Consider the following 15,969-nt stretch of genomic DNA (forward strand, 5'->3'; position numbering starts at 1 on the left):
GTGCCACTTCAAAATATACCACTTTGGCATATTTTGAGCTGGCTATTCTGAGAAACTGCAGACACAGGAATAGCTCTGAAAAGCTGTCCTTTCCTAAAGGAAATTTACATCTATAAAGGAAATCTACATTAGTAAAGTACCAGGAAGAAGGCTGCTCAGAGGTAACTCTTAGTACCTGAGAGACATTGTCTGCATAACAAGACCACCTTTGTTCACCATACAGTTTCTCCCATAATTTGTGGCACCCACTCCCCAGAAGCCCCAAGCCCCTATTCCTTCCTATAGCTGAGAATGCTTTAAAAACTTCAGTCATCTGGCCGTTCATTGAATCTCGTATTTTGTGGGACTCCTATGTGTATATGTAATTAAAATGGTTTTTGTCCTGTTAATCTGTCTACCCTCAGTTTATTTCATAGACCTAATTATTGAACCTTCAGAGGGTAGAAAGTTTTATTCTCCCTTATACCACCTCCCAGAGAACAGCTCATTATCTGAACTGTCAAAAACAGTAGAAATCAACCAAGTAGAAGCCATCATTAGTAAGCAATGAAGTGACAGGTAAAAGAAGGAAGAAGGGGAATTGTTCCACTGTCTTTCTATGAGAAATTGCAGGGATAAAAATGACAGCAGCTGGGCCGGCCCGTGGCTCACTCGGGAGAGTGCGGTGCTGATAACACCAAGGCCCCAGGTTTGGATCCCTATATGGGGATGGCTGGTTTGCTCGCTGGCTGAGCGTGGTGCTGACAACACCAAGTCAAGGGTTAAGATCCCCTTACCGGTCATCTTTAAAAAAAAAAAAAAAAAAAAAATGACAGCAGCTAACATCTGCTACAACCATTGCCATTTACCAGGCACTGCTCTTAGTGTTTTGTGTAAATTTGCATCATCCTTGTAACAACCCAAATGAGACAGATGTCTTCATTTCACTGATGAACCTGAGGTTAGGAGAGGGAAAGTCGCTTGCCCAAAGTCATACAGCTACTTAGTAATAGAGTCTGTCTTTCTACAGAGTAGAAATCAGACAGACCCCAAGAGACCAAACCTGTTTGGATAGGCCAGATGTTCTGACTCCCAATCCTGAGTTTTTTCCATTATCCAGGCTTTCTTCTCAGCCCTGAAAAATGCCCCTTGGTCGGCTACTTGTAGAGCTCTCCAGGTAATAAGATTTTTAAAGTAGTATCTTATGACTGTTTTTGAAACAGGTTCTTCAAGCCTATCTAATCTCTCTCCAGCCCAGGGGAGCAGCTGTCTTTTCCTGAGCTCTCTCTTTATATCCTGTGCATTCTTTTACTTCAAAAGACTTGCTTTTTTTTAAATTACGCATCCAAAGACCAATGAATCCATATACCATCTTTCAGAATTTACTTTAAAGAATGGATTTGAAAATCACATCCCTCCCAATTAAACAAAAGAAAGCTGAGAATGATGAAGCTTTTGGTCTCAGGTAAAATCTTTTATTATATCAAACTGAGACAAACATTTTTTCAAAGACAGTAGCACAGTCACTGTAACAAGCATGTTAATATGTTTATTTAGCCAGAAAGAATATGCTACAAGTCATGCTATACATATTGTCAACAGCATTCTGGCAAATACTAAGGACATTTCCAATTGTGTCAAACATTTAATAAACAGTAAATTCTACTTTCTGCCTTTGGGTAAATAAATGGTGTCTTTCAGTGAAATACTGCAAAACAGATAATGTGAGGGCTGCTTCTTAAAACTGCTCACTGCTCCAACGACCATCAACCCTTTTGGCTGAACTTCTCAGCTATTTTCTGTAGTTCCAAATCCATGGCAGCCAAGTTTTCAAGTTCTTTTTCCTGGAAAATACAGAAAAATGGAGGCATGAGGTTCTGGATTGATTTATTTTGCTGTAGTTTGAGGGAATATGAACAGAAAGGGGATCTTAGGCATGTTAGAAGCTGCATGAGTCAGCCTACACCCATTCTCAAAGTGTGGCCCCCTGGCCAGTAACATGAGCATCACCAGCCTCATTGAGGAACGTGTCAGAAATACAGATTCTTGGGTCCCACCTGGGACCTACAGAATCAGAAACTGGGGGCTAGGCATCCCTCATGATTCGGATGCACACTCAAGTTTAAGAAGCACCAACCTATGTAATCAATATTAGGAAAAAACATTGTTTGCGTAGGTACAGCTCCAATAGCATTACCCTTCACAGATGTAAACTTATGATGGTAGCAGGGCATGAACCAATAATGACAGACCAAAGCAACTAATTTCTCCATCACCTGTTCTTCCTACCTTGGCAGACAGCAATGAACAGTCAAATGACCAAGGGAAAGACACCAGAACAGGAACTTGTGTCTGGAACTTTGACTGGAAACACCTGGGAGCTTTAAAATATCCTGATGCCCAGGCCGCACCCGTACAAACTAGAATCTCTGGGAGTGGGACCCAGACACAGTAAATTTTCAAGCTCTCCAGGTGATTCCAATGTGATGCCATAGTTGAGAAGCACTGCAAGAGAGGGCAGTGGGCAGGGATGCGGACAGTGGCCAGACAGCAGGTGGAAGTCAACCCCAGAGGTGATCTCTGCTCCGTTACTAGGACGTATTCTCATGGTGATAAATTCTCACCAATTTCTCTCCATTAATATCAGATAGTCTTGAACATAACATACTAAAATTGACCGTAGTAAGTTCATTTTAAACAAAAGCCCACACCGTACCTCTTCCTCTGTCAGAACTCTCTGGTCGGCCCTGTTGTTTTCACTTTCTGCCTCGGGGCGTGTGCTCATCTGCTCCTCAGAATCATAGTCAGCAGGAAATTCGGCTGACTTCTTCCTGTAGTGAAGGAGCTGGTCCAGTTCAGCCACTCTGTCATACTGCCTTTTCAGATCCAGTTTGGGGGCCATGGGGAGGTTTCTGTTCTCATATCCCCAGTTCACATCCTCCGAGTAGGGCTTTTTCTCCCACCAGTCATAGTCATATTCTGGGAAGAAATTCCTCTCACTCAAGGGCAGCCCATTTTCTTCTTCACCCTCAAGAAAATTGTCATCCATGTTGTTTTTTTTCTCAAAATGGCTGCTCTTCCACTGGAGAGGGTCAAAGTATGGGTTGAAGATCGCCCCCAATCTCTTCCTCTTTTCAGTGATGTGACGGAGGCCATATTCTTTGTCTTGAAGCCTGGCTTCCTCCCTGTTTCCTTCCGTGTCTTGCAGGTCCTCCTGCTGCTGCCACTTCCGTCGGGCTCCTTCCTCACCATAGTTGAGGTAATTTCTGTCCTGCTCCTTCCACTCACCTTGTGGATACCTCCTTGACTTGTCCAGCTGGCTTTCTTGAACACGGTGGTGACCTTCACCCAACAGCCTTTTCTCTTCTCTGGGTTCAGGAGCAGAATAGACACCTGGCTCCCCTCCCCTGCCTCTGTGATGCTGCCCCTTTCCCCCATCACGGCCCCTCTCTTCCTCACTTTCTTCTTTATATCTACGTGCCATACTGTCAAGCTCTGAGCTGAGGAGGTTTCTCTTGTCCTCTTCCTCCCGGCTCTCCTCACCATGAGGCCTGGGAGCCCTGTACACCTCACTTCCTCTGCCCCCATATCGTTCTGCCTTCAGGTCCTCAGGAGCCTGGACCCCTGGATAACTCCTCACTTCTTGCTCATATTCGGGTTCTTCCTCTGAAGCCCTGTGGTGGGTTGAATGGTGGTCCCTCTTTTCCCCTAAAGTGTCTAGGCCCACATTTGACTCCTCAGATGCCTCAAGGGGGTGTCCCCTTTCCTCAGAGGGAAGATTCCCTTCTCGGTAGGACCTGTCGGGCCTGCTTCTTCCATGGTGGTGTCTGGGCCTTGTGCGTCGTTTGGCCACCTCAGAGGTAGCATCTTCCTCACTTTCCTCAGACACTTCCTGGCTCCAGGGCTGGCTTTTAGACTCTTGGGGGGGTTTCTCCTGGCTCCTTGTCTCCTCTCCGCTCTCCTGGCTACTCTTCTCCCGGCTGTGTGTCTTCTCCTCAGAGCGCCCAGCAGAGTGTGTATCAGATCTGGCCCCTAATCCCTCTCTATTCTTAACCGTGGCCTGGTTTCTATTGTTGACAAAGGCGTTTTGTGTCTCTTCTGGCTCTCCAAGATGTTTCTCTTCACTGCCATCTTCCCCAAGCTCTTTTTTCTGATAGTCCTCTGCCTCACTCCTCTCAGAATGGTGTGTCTTTGCTTCTTTGGAGGTTTGACTGTCGGAGGGATAGAGGCTCCCTTGGGGCTCGTGTGCTCCTTCTCGGCTGTGCCTGCCTTCCTCTGCCCATTTCTCTGTGTCTGCCTTTGTCAAGCCTTGGGTGTCCTCTTCTCTTGGGGCTCCTGTTCCATCCCTACTAGAGGGCCTGCGGGCCTCCGAGGCATCATCTGGGTCTCTTAACAATCTTACTTCAAACTTTGTGTTTTCATTTTCACTTTTGTCTTCATCTTTGACCTCTTTTCCACCTATGATGAAAATATAAGAGTAAGTATCACTTAAGAATTGCTTGTGTTCAACAAACACCAGCCTCAGTAATCACTACAGATCCTGAGAACACTGAAAATTGCTTGGATAATTTTTTAAGTTAATAAATATTATACTCAGATTCCTTTTAAAAGCAAATGCTATGTAAGCTTTGTTTAAATCTAATAATAAACTGAATATTTGTATGTATCCATAATGTCAAACCAGCATCTCTCATTGGTACTATCGTTGATCCAGTTGAAATCCAGATATGGACTTTATGAAATATTAGAATTTAAAACCAGAACAAACTTTAGAATTCATCCAGTCCAACCTCCTCTTTTTGCCAAAGAGAGCACTGAGACTCAGAGAGGTGTAATTTGGGACTATTCTTTCCATGTTTACTCTAAGTAAAGGTTAAAAAGTTAACACTGTGCAAATGGCCCTGACTGTAATCCAGCTAAAGTTAAATAGCTAAAATGGGAAATATCAAGATTCAAAGGAGGATTTAAAATATTTTAATTATTAGTTTATCAAACTTTTACTATTTATTTTATTATTTTTATTATTCAACTGTTCAGACTCAACCTAGCAGCAAATGAAAATATAACTTAGTAACGGATGGTAAGAAGGGTGTGTATATTTTTTCCAAGAAAACTGCACAGCAGTGGAAAGGACTGTTTCTTCCTTCACTCAAGTTCCATTCCCCCAACATGTTGTCAGATGTTGGGGAAAAACTTCAGTGTACTGAGTTTTCCTTGTGTTTCATAAGTCAGCAGTAGATGGGATAACTGATATTTTAATTGAATGCTGTTCTCTCCCATCTTTTGCAAATATCGACAGCTCCTTTGCTAAATCCATCTTAACTCAAGGACACCCCATGAAAGGAGATATGCAGTTTACACTGAGTTGTTAGCTGGGAGGGCTTGGATTTCAACTTATGTCACCGAGTTCAGATAGAATGTCTGAGGCCAAGGCCACTAAAAGCTCTGAGTCTCTGTTGTGGGAGCCACTAGCCTTCTGTGGCTGGTCCAAACTGAGTTATGCTACGCGAGTAATATACACACCAGATTTCCAAGACTTCATGCGGAAAAAAAAAAAAAGAATGTAAAATATCTCAATAACTTTTATATTGAATATATTGATTTATATTGATATTGAAATGATAATATTTTGGGTGTACTGGATAATATTACAAATATATTAGTTATATAAAAAGTGTATATTGGATAAAAATTAAGTATATTGCTAGAATTAATTTCACCTCATTTTACTCCCTAAATGTGGCTACTACTAGAAAATTTGAAATTGTATCTGTGGGTTACGGTGCCGATTAATCTTTTTTTTTTTTGTGGCTGGCCAGTACAGGGATCCAAATCCATGACCTTGGTGTTAGATGGCTGTGCTCTAACCAACTGAGCTAACTGGCCAGCCCCTTTATGAGTCATTTTGAACTGATATTTGCAAAATGGAAAAATTGATCTGTTTTGTAAAAATGTCCCAGAAATAGTGGACTGTCTGTACCTCTCTGCTTAAAGCCAAGCCTGGTTGATAACATTCTCTTGTTTATGAGTCAATGGAACTGTCCCTGACCTTTTATACCTAGATGCCAGAGGGTTGACCCATCCATCGCCTGTTAGTCTTTTTGCCTTCTAAGAGCCAGTGGTAGTGTGTGCAGCATTAGGTCAGCTATTCAGGTGGGCACAGGTAAGCAGGGAAGTTTTGAGTAATGCTGTGGACTGAATGTTTGTGTCCCCCCAAATTCATATGCTGCAGCCCTAATCCTTAATGTGATGGTATTTGGAGGTGAGGCCTTTGGGAAGTAATCGTGTCATAAGGGTAAAGCCCTCATAATGGAATTGGTGTTCCTAGAAGAGATGATCTCTCTCTCTCCACTAGAAAATGCAGCAAGAAGATGGCTTTCTACAAGCCAGAAAGTGGGCCCTCACCTGGATCTTAGACTTCCAGCCTCTACAACTGTGAGAAATAAATGTTTGCTGTTTAAGCCACCTAGTCTGTGGTATTTGTTACAGCAGCCCAAGATGACTAAGGCAGGCAGATACTGATGTCATTCCGAGAGTCAGCTGAAATACAGCTATCAGATAGGACCTCAGCCTCCAGGGGCACAGATTATATGGCTCCTTTCCTACTGCCTACTGCTATGTGGGGTCTTAAATGTCAGGAACAGAAGTATTTTTATTTTTTTCCCAATTAAATGTGTACTGCCTACAGCAGCTTGTGCCTGAGGCTTAGCACTTCCTCCTAATTTTAGCTTGAAGCCCCCGCAGGTGAGACTGAAAGAGGAGTGTGATTAGCCGCACAGTCATTGTCAATCTGTAAAAGCAAGGTGTGAAGCTCACACTTACTTTCAAGTAAAAAGGGAAAAATGAACCTTTTCTCCCTGTCATGCTGCAAGGATGACAAGATCAACCCTGGTCAAAGACATTCCTGTACCTATTAAGAAACTGGACTACATATTCCCTGAGGTCTCTTCAAGCCATGAATCAATTATTCTTCTCCACTCCCCATGTGCTTGTTTGCACAATGAGTGGTGCTGGCTCCAGAGACGTGTAGGAGAGAGTGGGAGTGGAGACTGGCCCGGGCTGAGAGGAAAGCTGCATGAATGAATGCATCCATCCAGCTGGCAAAAATCTCCACCAGTCTTCTAATCAGTTTAAGACATACCAGCAGGAGATAGAAAATTAGACTAGGGTAGAAGTCACAAACTGGTAGTCCAGAGGTGAGTTTTGTTTGGCCTAAACAACAGGGTTTTTTGTTTGTTTGTAGGGTTCTTTTTGCATCTGGCCAGTATGGGGATCTGAACCCTTGATCTTGGTGTTCTCAACACCATGATCTAACCACCTGAGTTAACCAGCCACCCTCCTAAACAACATTTTTCGTGAATTCAAATTCAGAGGCGATACTTAAATACCAGGAGATATCACTTAAAAATCAAAATTTTAACTTCTTTTGAAAAATTCCAAGATCTGGGAACAGTCTGTATTTCTCCACAATAAGATTGGAGCTGAGAAATATCTGCTCCCCTCAGAAGGGGCACGTGCTCTCCAGTTTCTGGGTCTCTTCCTGTCCTGCCTAACTCCTTTATGTTGTCTGGCCATGGCTGCTGTTGGAGGCTGCAACCCTGGAGGAGCTCTTAAACTCTCTGGATCTCAGCATTCTATTGCTCTGTGGATATGATGTCTCCAGGGTCTCTATAGACATGGGTCATTTGAGTTTTACCAGTTGCCCTGGGAATTGACATCAAAAGAGCCCAATCAGTGACAGCAGGGTCTATAATCACTATGGCCACAGTCCAAGGGCTAAGAATCTGATCTTGGAAGGTAAGCAGAGCTTGAAGTTCAGCACCTTTTCCTAAGCAATCATGGTTCTTTGATGACTTAATATAACAGACTTCACTTTTGCATCCATCTGGTAAATAGGGAAAGGGGAAAGGAGATAATGAGATGAGTTTGCTCAAAGGAGCAGCCTCTACTCCCTGCCTGGAGACCCCCACTACTCTCACTCACTTCCTGTAATTGCTGGAGAAGAAAGTTGGGGAGAAATTCAGAAAGAGGTATGCAGGGCTGGGAGTGGTAGGAAAGCTTCCATTCACTGTTCATGGGGTCTCTAAAGACACAAACCCCCACACCTACCAGGAAGTCCTCAAAGGTGGATTGAGTCACCCCAAATTACTCTTTTAGCCAATTGCTAGTACTTGTTTTTGCCATTTATGCACAAAGTTTCATGTGCAGCAATAAGAGAGTGTTTTCTTCCATGGAGAGGTTTTGATGGTGAAAGGCAAAAAAAAAAAAAGCCAAAACAAAACACTGTTCTCAGCCTGACTAAAAATTTAAAAGGAGAGGGAGGTATTGAAGAGAGCAGTTTGTGGGTTTTTTTTTGGGGGGGGGGCAGTTGGCCAGTAAGGGGATCCAAACCCATGACCTTGGTGTTATTAGGCTATGCTATAACCAACTGAGATAACTGGTCAGTCTGGGGGGCTTGTTTAAATCAGTTTGACTTAATGTATAAAAGAGACTGAGTAGTTTTGTAAAATTCACCTCAGAACATCAATTTCTAGTAGAAACTTGTTTCAGATAGGGAAAACAGCCCAGTCCAGACCCAGAGGGCCATTAGTCTGACTCGTTGTGGTACTTGACTACCACCCTAAATTCTTCTAGTTCTCAGGCCCATTTGGTGGTACCTTCCATTTTAAGCTCTACAGTAAAATGTCTTAACTAATCTGTTGTGCAAATTGGGTAGAAGTTTTGAAGTCACCCTTCAAACCTTTCTAAGCTTCTAACATCTCACTATCATAAGAGCAGAAGGCAAAAAAGAAGAATTTGGGGTGGGGAGGGCAGCTGGCCTGTAAGGGGATCTGAACCCATGATCTTGGTGTTACCAGCACCACACTCTTCCAGGTGAGCTAACTAGCTATCCCTAGAAGAAAAATTTTTAAATCTCCCTCTGTCCTTTTATCTTCCAGCATTCCCAGAACACTTATCCCCCACCCCCTCAATCTAATCACAAACGAGGACTCTCTACACCTCCTCCCTCCACCCAAATGAAGGCCTATTCTAAAAATCCAAAATCCAGAACCAAGGAATTTAAGAAGTAATAGACATCTCAAAGACTATCATTAAATTGGATTCCCTAACTTTACTTTGAGGAAATAAGCCCAGAGAGGTAACTGGTCTTCCCTAGGGTCACACAGCTACTAAGTGGTAAAGCAGGGATTCGAAGCCATAGCTTTTATCGCCCCAGACACTAGTATAGTCAACCCTCTTCCTACTGCATTATGTGTCCCCCACCCCACCTTCATTCATTGGTCGGTAAAGTGGAAAGAGAAGTGGAGGCAGCAGGAGCAAGGATCACTGCAGGGACAACATTCTGCCTGTGGTGTGGGACACTTACTCTTCTTCAAGACTTGTCGGCACTCAGGGGTGATGGGAGCCTTGGACTTCAACAGGACATTTGAGAGGACCTCAATGATGCAGTGAGTTACCTAAGAAAAAACCCAAAAATAGGTTGTCAAAAGCTGGTGTCAGCGGCACTATGGACTGCTCAATCCAGAGCTGCTGTCAAGGGAGGTTTGCCTATGTGACCTGTACTGATGCAGGATCCTTAGGATAGGGGTACAGATTTACAGGACCATAATGAAACTTCCCACTCCCCTACACAGAACATCACTATGGACTGCTCAATCCAGAGCTGCTGTCAAGGGAGGTTTGCCTATGTGACCTGTACTGATGCAGGATCTTTAGGATAGGGGTACAGATTTACAGGACCATAATGAAACTTCCCACTCCCCTACACAGAACAACGCAAGAAGGCATTGAGTTGAGATTACCCTGAGAAGGGAAATAAACCCTCATTTCTGAACAGGTTGGAAGGAAAATGCTGTGATGCCACAGCTACCCTCAGGGGCACTAAACCATACAGGAAGGATGTAGGAGCTCAGCACAGGAGCACAGGAGGGACATCCCCTGACCCCACTCTCTCAGGGATGAAAACCTGGCTTTGCAAGACTATGCTGTGCTGTGTGTGTGGTTGGTTATGACAGGGAGTGCGAGAATACAGAGTCTGGACACAAGTCTAGGTGCTAGACTGACATTTCAACTTACCATTTCTTCATTGTGGTTCCTGTTATCCACTGGCATAGAACTGGCAGCTTTGGAGGCGAAAAAGAATGGGAAATGGCTTGAGTTGATTTTTGGAAGCTGTGTGAAACCAAACTCACAAAGTCACTCCAAATTTGATGGAGAGAGGGGCAGAGTCAGAGCTGAATAGAGACAACTGGGGATGATGGCCACACTTGCCCCTCTTGCACATACACACACGCACATACACATGCACACGCATGCACGCATTTACACACTCACAGAGCTGTCTTCTCCTAGCAATGTCATAAACATGATTTGAAAGTACACGCTATCTTACATCCAGTGTAAATCAAATCCAGACCACAGACAAGTGGGGCTTCTGGGGTACTGGTCATGTTCCTTTTCTTGATCTGAGTGCTAGTTACACACGTGTGCCTAGTTTGTAAAAAATAATTAAGCTGTATACTCATGATCTGTGTAGTTTTCTTTTTTTTTCTTTCTATCACATCATCCTCTTTTTTTAAATTTTAACTTCTCAATATACATTGTAGTTGATTTTCGTGTCCTTTTACCAGTTCCTCTTTCCCCCCTCTCCCCTCCCCCCATCTACATCATATCTGTTCACTTGTCTTCACAAGTTCAAGGAACTGTTGTGATTGTTGTGTCTTATTCCCTCCCCCCCACCATTCATTTGTTTGTATATTTATTTATTTTTCACTCCCACAAATAAGTGAAAACATGTGGTATTTCTCTTTCTGTGCCTGACTTGTTTCACTTAATATAATTTTGTGCAGTTTTCTATATATTTCAATGAAAAGTTTAGAACAAACCAAGTCTAAATAGACCCATATCCTCCTCCTCAACCCTTCCCTTCTGCCTACCCCAAATGGGTAAAGATCTGTGGTTCCCTCTGCTATCCCTGTTCCCAATAAAATATTCTCCCCCAAACTCACTTCATTTATAAAAACATGGTTATGGCTATCTTCTATAATTAATTACCTCATTTTTTTACCCCAAGGCCTTTGCCTGAACAAGGTTGCTTATGCATCTTTAACAGTGCTGTGTTTCCCTTCCCCCACGTTGTCTACAACCATGGAAAGAACGGGGGAGGTATCTAATCCTCCTAGTACAGCATCAAGTCCGTAATATCATATGCAAATTGGTGTCAAACAGCTGGTTTATGAGAATATCTTAAAAGGAAAAATTTAAATTTATTCTGCCTTTTTAAAAACACTGTTTGAAGTGCCTTTGTCATCCTAGGAAATGCTTCTAGTGATTTTAATTTTCCAGTGCCATTTTTTTCTCTCAAATCTGCTTTGATTCTTTTATGTTTCACTTTTATTTCATTCTGCCTAAGCCCTTTCTATCAGAGAAGCTCAAAGCATTTACACATAGGTCCATCTCTACAGTTCTCCTGGCACTTCCTGGAGTGGACAACTGCCATTATGGTGGGAGAAGCTCAGTGCAGATAATTATTCTAGGTCCCAGGGACAAGAGAAGAGCTAGCTGAGGCAAGAGCAGAACCCCTACACGTTAGACATAAAAGCTATTCAAATGCAGTTCATTTATGACCAGCAACCTGACCTTTCCTCCCAAAATGCTTTGCTCTCCAAGCCGCTTTAAACACCCCTCCCCCCAATCAATTACATATCATAGGGCTCAACTAGATATAAAATACCTATTTCATTTGCTCGCTTTACTAAATTTTCCTTTTTAAAGCGTGGCCTGAGATCTACTTCAATTGTTTCAAGAGGCCCAAAGTTATCCAGTCTACCAGAATCATTTAAAAAACATTTGAGAAATGGCTAACAAGCTATGAAGACCCCAAGTTCTTCCTAAAATGCAGGTCAGACAAGATCTGGATGGCCCACCTTGGCACCCAGAGTCTAATATGCTGGATTGTAATTTTATACCCAAAATGGCTTTTTTGAGAACATACACACTTTGGCACTTTCTCTTTCTACCTAAAATCTGTAAAATCCTCTGGAAAGAAATAACTACAAGATATTTACTCCCCTTATAAAATAGAAGGTGCCTTTTAAAAATCCAGCTTTACTAAACCTTCTTTAGTAATAGTTTCTTGCTAATACTTTTTTCTTTTTTCAAAAATGTGTAATAAATGATTTTATTAAGTACTAGTATCTCCAAAGTATTAACAATTATCAGACTTGGGGGAAGAGAAGAAATATTTTTCTTTTTATTACTCTAGACTATTTGTAGCTAATGTTCATAATTACAGAACAGTTCTGTTTCTCTGACTGAGGCTCTTCAGAGCTCTTTTTGATGGAAAGAAACTAGGGTCTGCTTGTGAAAGTACATTATGCATCTTGGTGAGACCTCTAAGTGCCACTATGTTTCTTCCAATAGAGTCTGTGACAGCAAGTAATAGCTAAAGGCATGCTGACTCCCCTAAAGTAGTTTAACTTAGTTTTGTATACAGTAAGATTCTGGGGGCAGAAAAGAAAATCCAATGCTCATGTTAAAAGGGAAATAATAAAATAGTAGAAAAAATACAAAATAACATAAGAAATCTGAGAATTACTTATAAGTAGTAATGTTGCATAAGACTATCAAGGTTTGATCCCAAATTGAAAATATAGATGTAAAATAAGTTAAGCAAGCTCTTCTGAATTCAGAAACCATCCTACCCAGAATAAAATGCATATCATGTACCTACTTCACTCATATTAGTCTTTAGAGTATACAATAGCTACAGTAGAAGGTTGTGAATCTCCCTCTAGAAAGACGCTCTTAAGGGTAGAAAATGAGCTAGATGGTTTCTTGAGGTTTTTCTCAACCCTATGATTTTGCAAATAAACTCTACTTGAAGGCTATCATATCTCATTACCAGAGGCTGGGGGGAGGCAGGAATGGGGAGGTGACTGCTAATGGGTATGAGCTGTCTTTCTGGGGTGATGAAAGTATTCTGAAATTTAATAGTGGTGATGGTTATACAATCCGTGAATATACTAAAAACCATTGAATTATATACTTTAAAATGGTGGATTTTTATGGTGTGTGAATTATAGCTCAATAAATAACTTTTTAAAAGAATATTGTCTCCATTTTGGTTGCTATTACAATATGAACCTTTATTCAAATATTCTCTTATGTAAGAGATCTCTAAGTACGTTACCACCATAGTTAAATAAGTTCCACAAATGTCAGTGTTTTTGTGGTCTATAGCACAGTACATAGCAGAGCTTTAGCTTCTTCAGCAGTTCCTTTCTGAAAAATTTTTGACCAGAAAGGACTCCAAATTATTCATTTGGTTTTCTTTAATTGCATCTAGACCATTTGTTGGCAATTTGTAAGAATAACAAAAATTTTTAGAAAATTCTGAATGTGTATAGCTTGCAATAAAATAAATTACCACTGGCTTTTATTTTGTCTCTACATTTTGGATGCAGTAATAGCTGTCTACAAAATGTTCATATTCACGAATGGCAATACCTCAATTCTAGTTAGGAATTTCAATCTCAGGTATAAACAATATTCTATGGAGTCATTAACCCCCCCCCAAAAAAACCCTCTAATTTAATTTGGTGGTAGTATACTTACTTATCAATAGTCTCAGTACCTACAGTGACTTTACTTCAGTACACACACATATACCTCAAATCTTTAGAGATAATTTCTTTCAGATTCAGAGTAGTTTGAAAGACTAATCCCACAGTCTTCCATACATAAAGAGAAGCTGTCAAATATCTACTACTTAGAATTTTATCTGGACCTGATACCTGTACCGACCAGCCACCAAAAAACAAAATGAAACAAAAACCAAAAACATCCTCCTAAATTGACTAAAACATTTTTTTTTTACTACTACAAAGATACTTTTGCGGTTATTTTATGCTCTAGTTATTTTCCTGGAGTACAAAAGTCAAAATATCTACTGCAGTTTCCATTCATAACTTGGAAATGGATTGTGTGAAACTGCCTCTCTCTAGAGATAGAAATACAGAAATATATCATACTAAACCTGTATACACATATACATGAACACACATACACACTTATATATGAACATGTTAAGAAAAAAGATTTATCTTATATACATGCACACAGGACCTAATTTTATCTCGTTATGTTTATATAGTAATAGCAGTAGTAATAATAATAAAGGAAATTATGCAGGTGCCAGCTAATATACTACATGCATGCTTGTTTCTCTTTGGTCACCGGGCTTTAAAAAGCCAAACAGGCACAGAATCAAATTCCAACAGCATCTCTCTAGACAGGTAGAGAGAGTGTTACATCTTAAAGGTGGGCACAAAACGTGGGGTTTCCTTGGAGGTGCGGCATGTTTTCTTCCTTTCTGTCTACAGAAAAACTCAGCTGTGAAAAGACAGACTCTCCTGGCTGGGCGAGGAAGCCCTCTGGCTTTTTCCTACTCAAACGGGTTGTGGGGATGGGGAGGCGGGAAGTTGGAGGGAAACACCCAGGGAAGAGAAGAAATAAGGAATTTCAAGCAACAGAGAGAAACCTTCCACTCGACCTTCCTTCTCCCAGAATCCGCCGGCCAAGATGCTCAAGCAAGCCGCAGGGAAGACAGAGGCCGGCGCTGTCCGTGGTGCTGAACGGCCCGCCCTGCCCACTCACCGGCCAGCACCGCGGCTCCCAGGAGGCTGAGAAGCGCGGCCGGCTGCATGGCCCCGCTCGCCCGAACCTGTGCGAAGAAGATGCGGCTGGACCGGTGAGGCAAGGAGCGGAAGGAAGGCGAGATGGAGATGCTCCGGGAAACCAGCCGTGTGTCCTGGTCCCCGCCGTGTGGGGCGGTTGGCGCAGGCCCTGCTCTTTTAAAGGGCAGGAGGGGGCCTCAGGGCCGGGAGAGGTGGGCAGCCAGGAGGCGGCGCCCCCTCGCTCAGCCCTGACGTCACGAGCAGCCCCCGCCCCGGGCGGCGGCGCAAGTAGGCGGAAATTTACGCCAGTCCAGTCGCCTGGGCGAGCTGGGGCTGGTGCGGGGGTGGGGGATAAGGAGGGGGAAGGGATAGGAAGAGTGAAGGGAGGTATTGCAGATCCGAGACGGGGGAGAGGCGGGAAGTCCTGCTTAGATTGCCTAGCTTGCTTCCCATTTCCCCCTACGCCTCCAAATCTTAAAACGTGTGTTTGAGGCTGTGTGCATATGCCTGTGGTTCTGCTGAGGGTGTGTGCATGACGAAGTCTGTTTTTCGTCTCTACTATCCAGCTGAGGAAAAGACTACTGCTAAAGAGAGAGGATTAAATGGTCGGTCGGGGAAAAGGGAAAGGCAAGGGATGGTTTTAAAAATGAAAGGTGCAGCTGGAGAATATGGGTCTTGCTGTTCCTTCAGACTTCTTTCTGGTCTTTATATCTACCTACCTATCCATGATTCTATCTATGTAGTAGTTATGACTCTCTCTCTCCTCTCCCTTTCTGAATACAAAACATATACACGGTTTTTTTAAAAAAAAAAAAAAAAAAAGTCAGACAATACAAAAGGGTTTTCTAAAAAGTCTCCCTTCCACTTCTATCTCCAATTCTCAAATTCCCCAATTTCCCTCTGCTGAGTCACACGACTTAATCACTTTCTGTGGTTTAGGCTTAATTTACTTTGTAACATAGGAGAGTACCTGAGAAAATTCATGGTAAGATTCATATTATCTTTTAATTCTATTTTTCCACAAACTTTTTGAAGTACCTGCATATACAGCTCCACCTTCTTTTGAATGGCTGCTGTGTACTGCATTGAATGGTGCTAAGTTTAACCAGTCCTCTTTCTGGTGAGTATTTATTTAGGTTGTTACCCTTTGGTCTTTCATTACTCCTTTACAACACAGCCGTAGTGTCAGGGATGGGTCGCAAAATAATCTGTTTGTAGGAAATAATACATCCTACAAGCCCTGTGTATCCTCTCTTGCTTTAAAACTGAGATAGGAAAGTATTTTGTTATTATGTGTGATAGGAAGGTGAAA

General features: G+C 42.3%; 1 protein-coding gene across 1 annotated transcript; it reads right to left on the bottom strand.

The window, feature by feature from the left end:
* Positions 1–1,428: 1,428 nt before the first annotated feature.
* Positions 1,429–14,910, bottom strand: CHGB (chromogranin B (secretogranin 1)). The gene is made up of 5 exons (XM_008572824.1): positions 14,638–14,910; positions 10,057–10,103; positions 9,347–9,437; positions 2,696–4,437; positions 1,429–1,823 (listed from the first exon to the last, which is right to left on the bottom strand). The coding sequence occupies exons 1-5, from the start codon at positions 14,684–14,686 to the stop codon at positions 1,746–1,748; spliced, it is 2,007 nt and encodes a 668-aa protein (XP_008571046.1). The 5' UTR covers positions 14,687–14,910; the 3' UTR covers positions 1,429–1,745.
* Positions 14,911–15,969: the final 1,059 nt, after the last annotated feature.

This window comes from Galeopterus variegatus, unplaced genomic scaffold (assembly GCF_000696425.1).
Source record: "Galeopterus variegatus unplaced genomic scaffold, G_variegatus-3.0.2 Scaffold840, whole genome shotgun sequence".
NCBI classification, from domain to species: domain Eukaryota; kingdom Metazoa; phylum Chordata; class Mammalia; order Dermoptera; family Cynocephalidae; genus Galeopterus; species Galeopterus variegatus.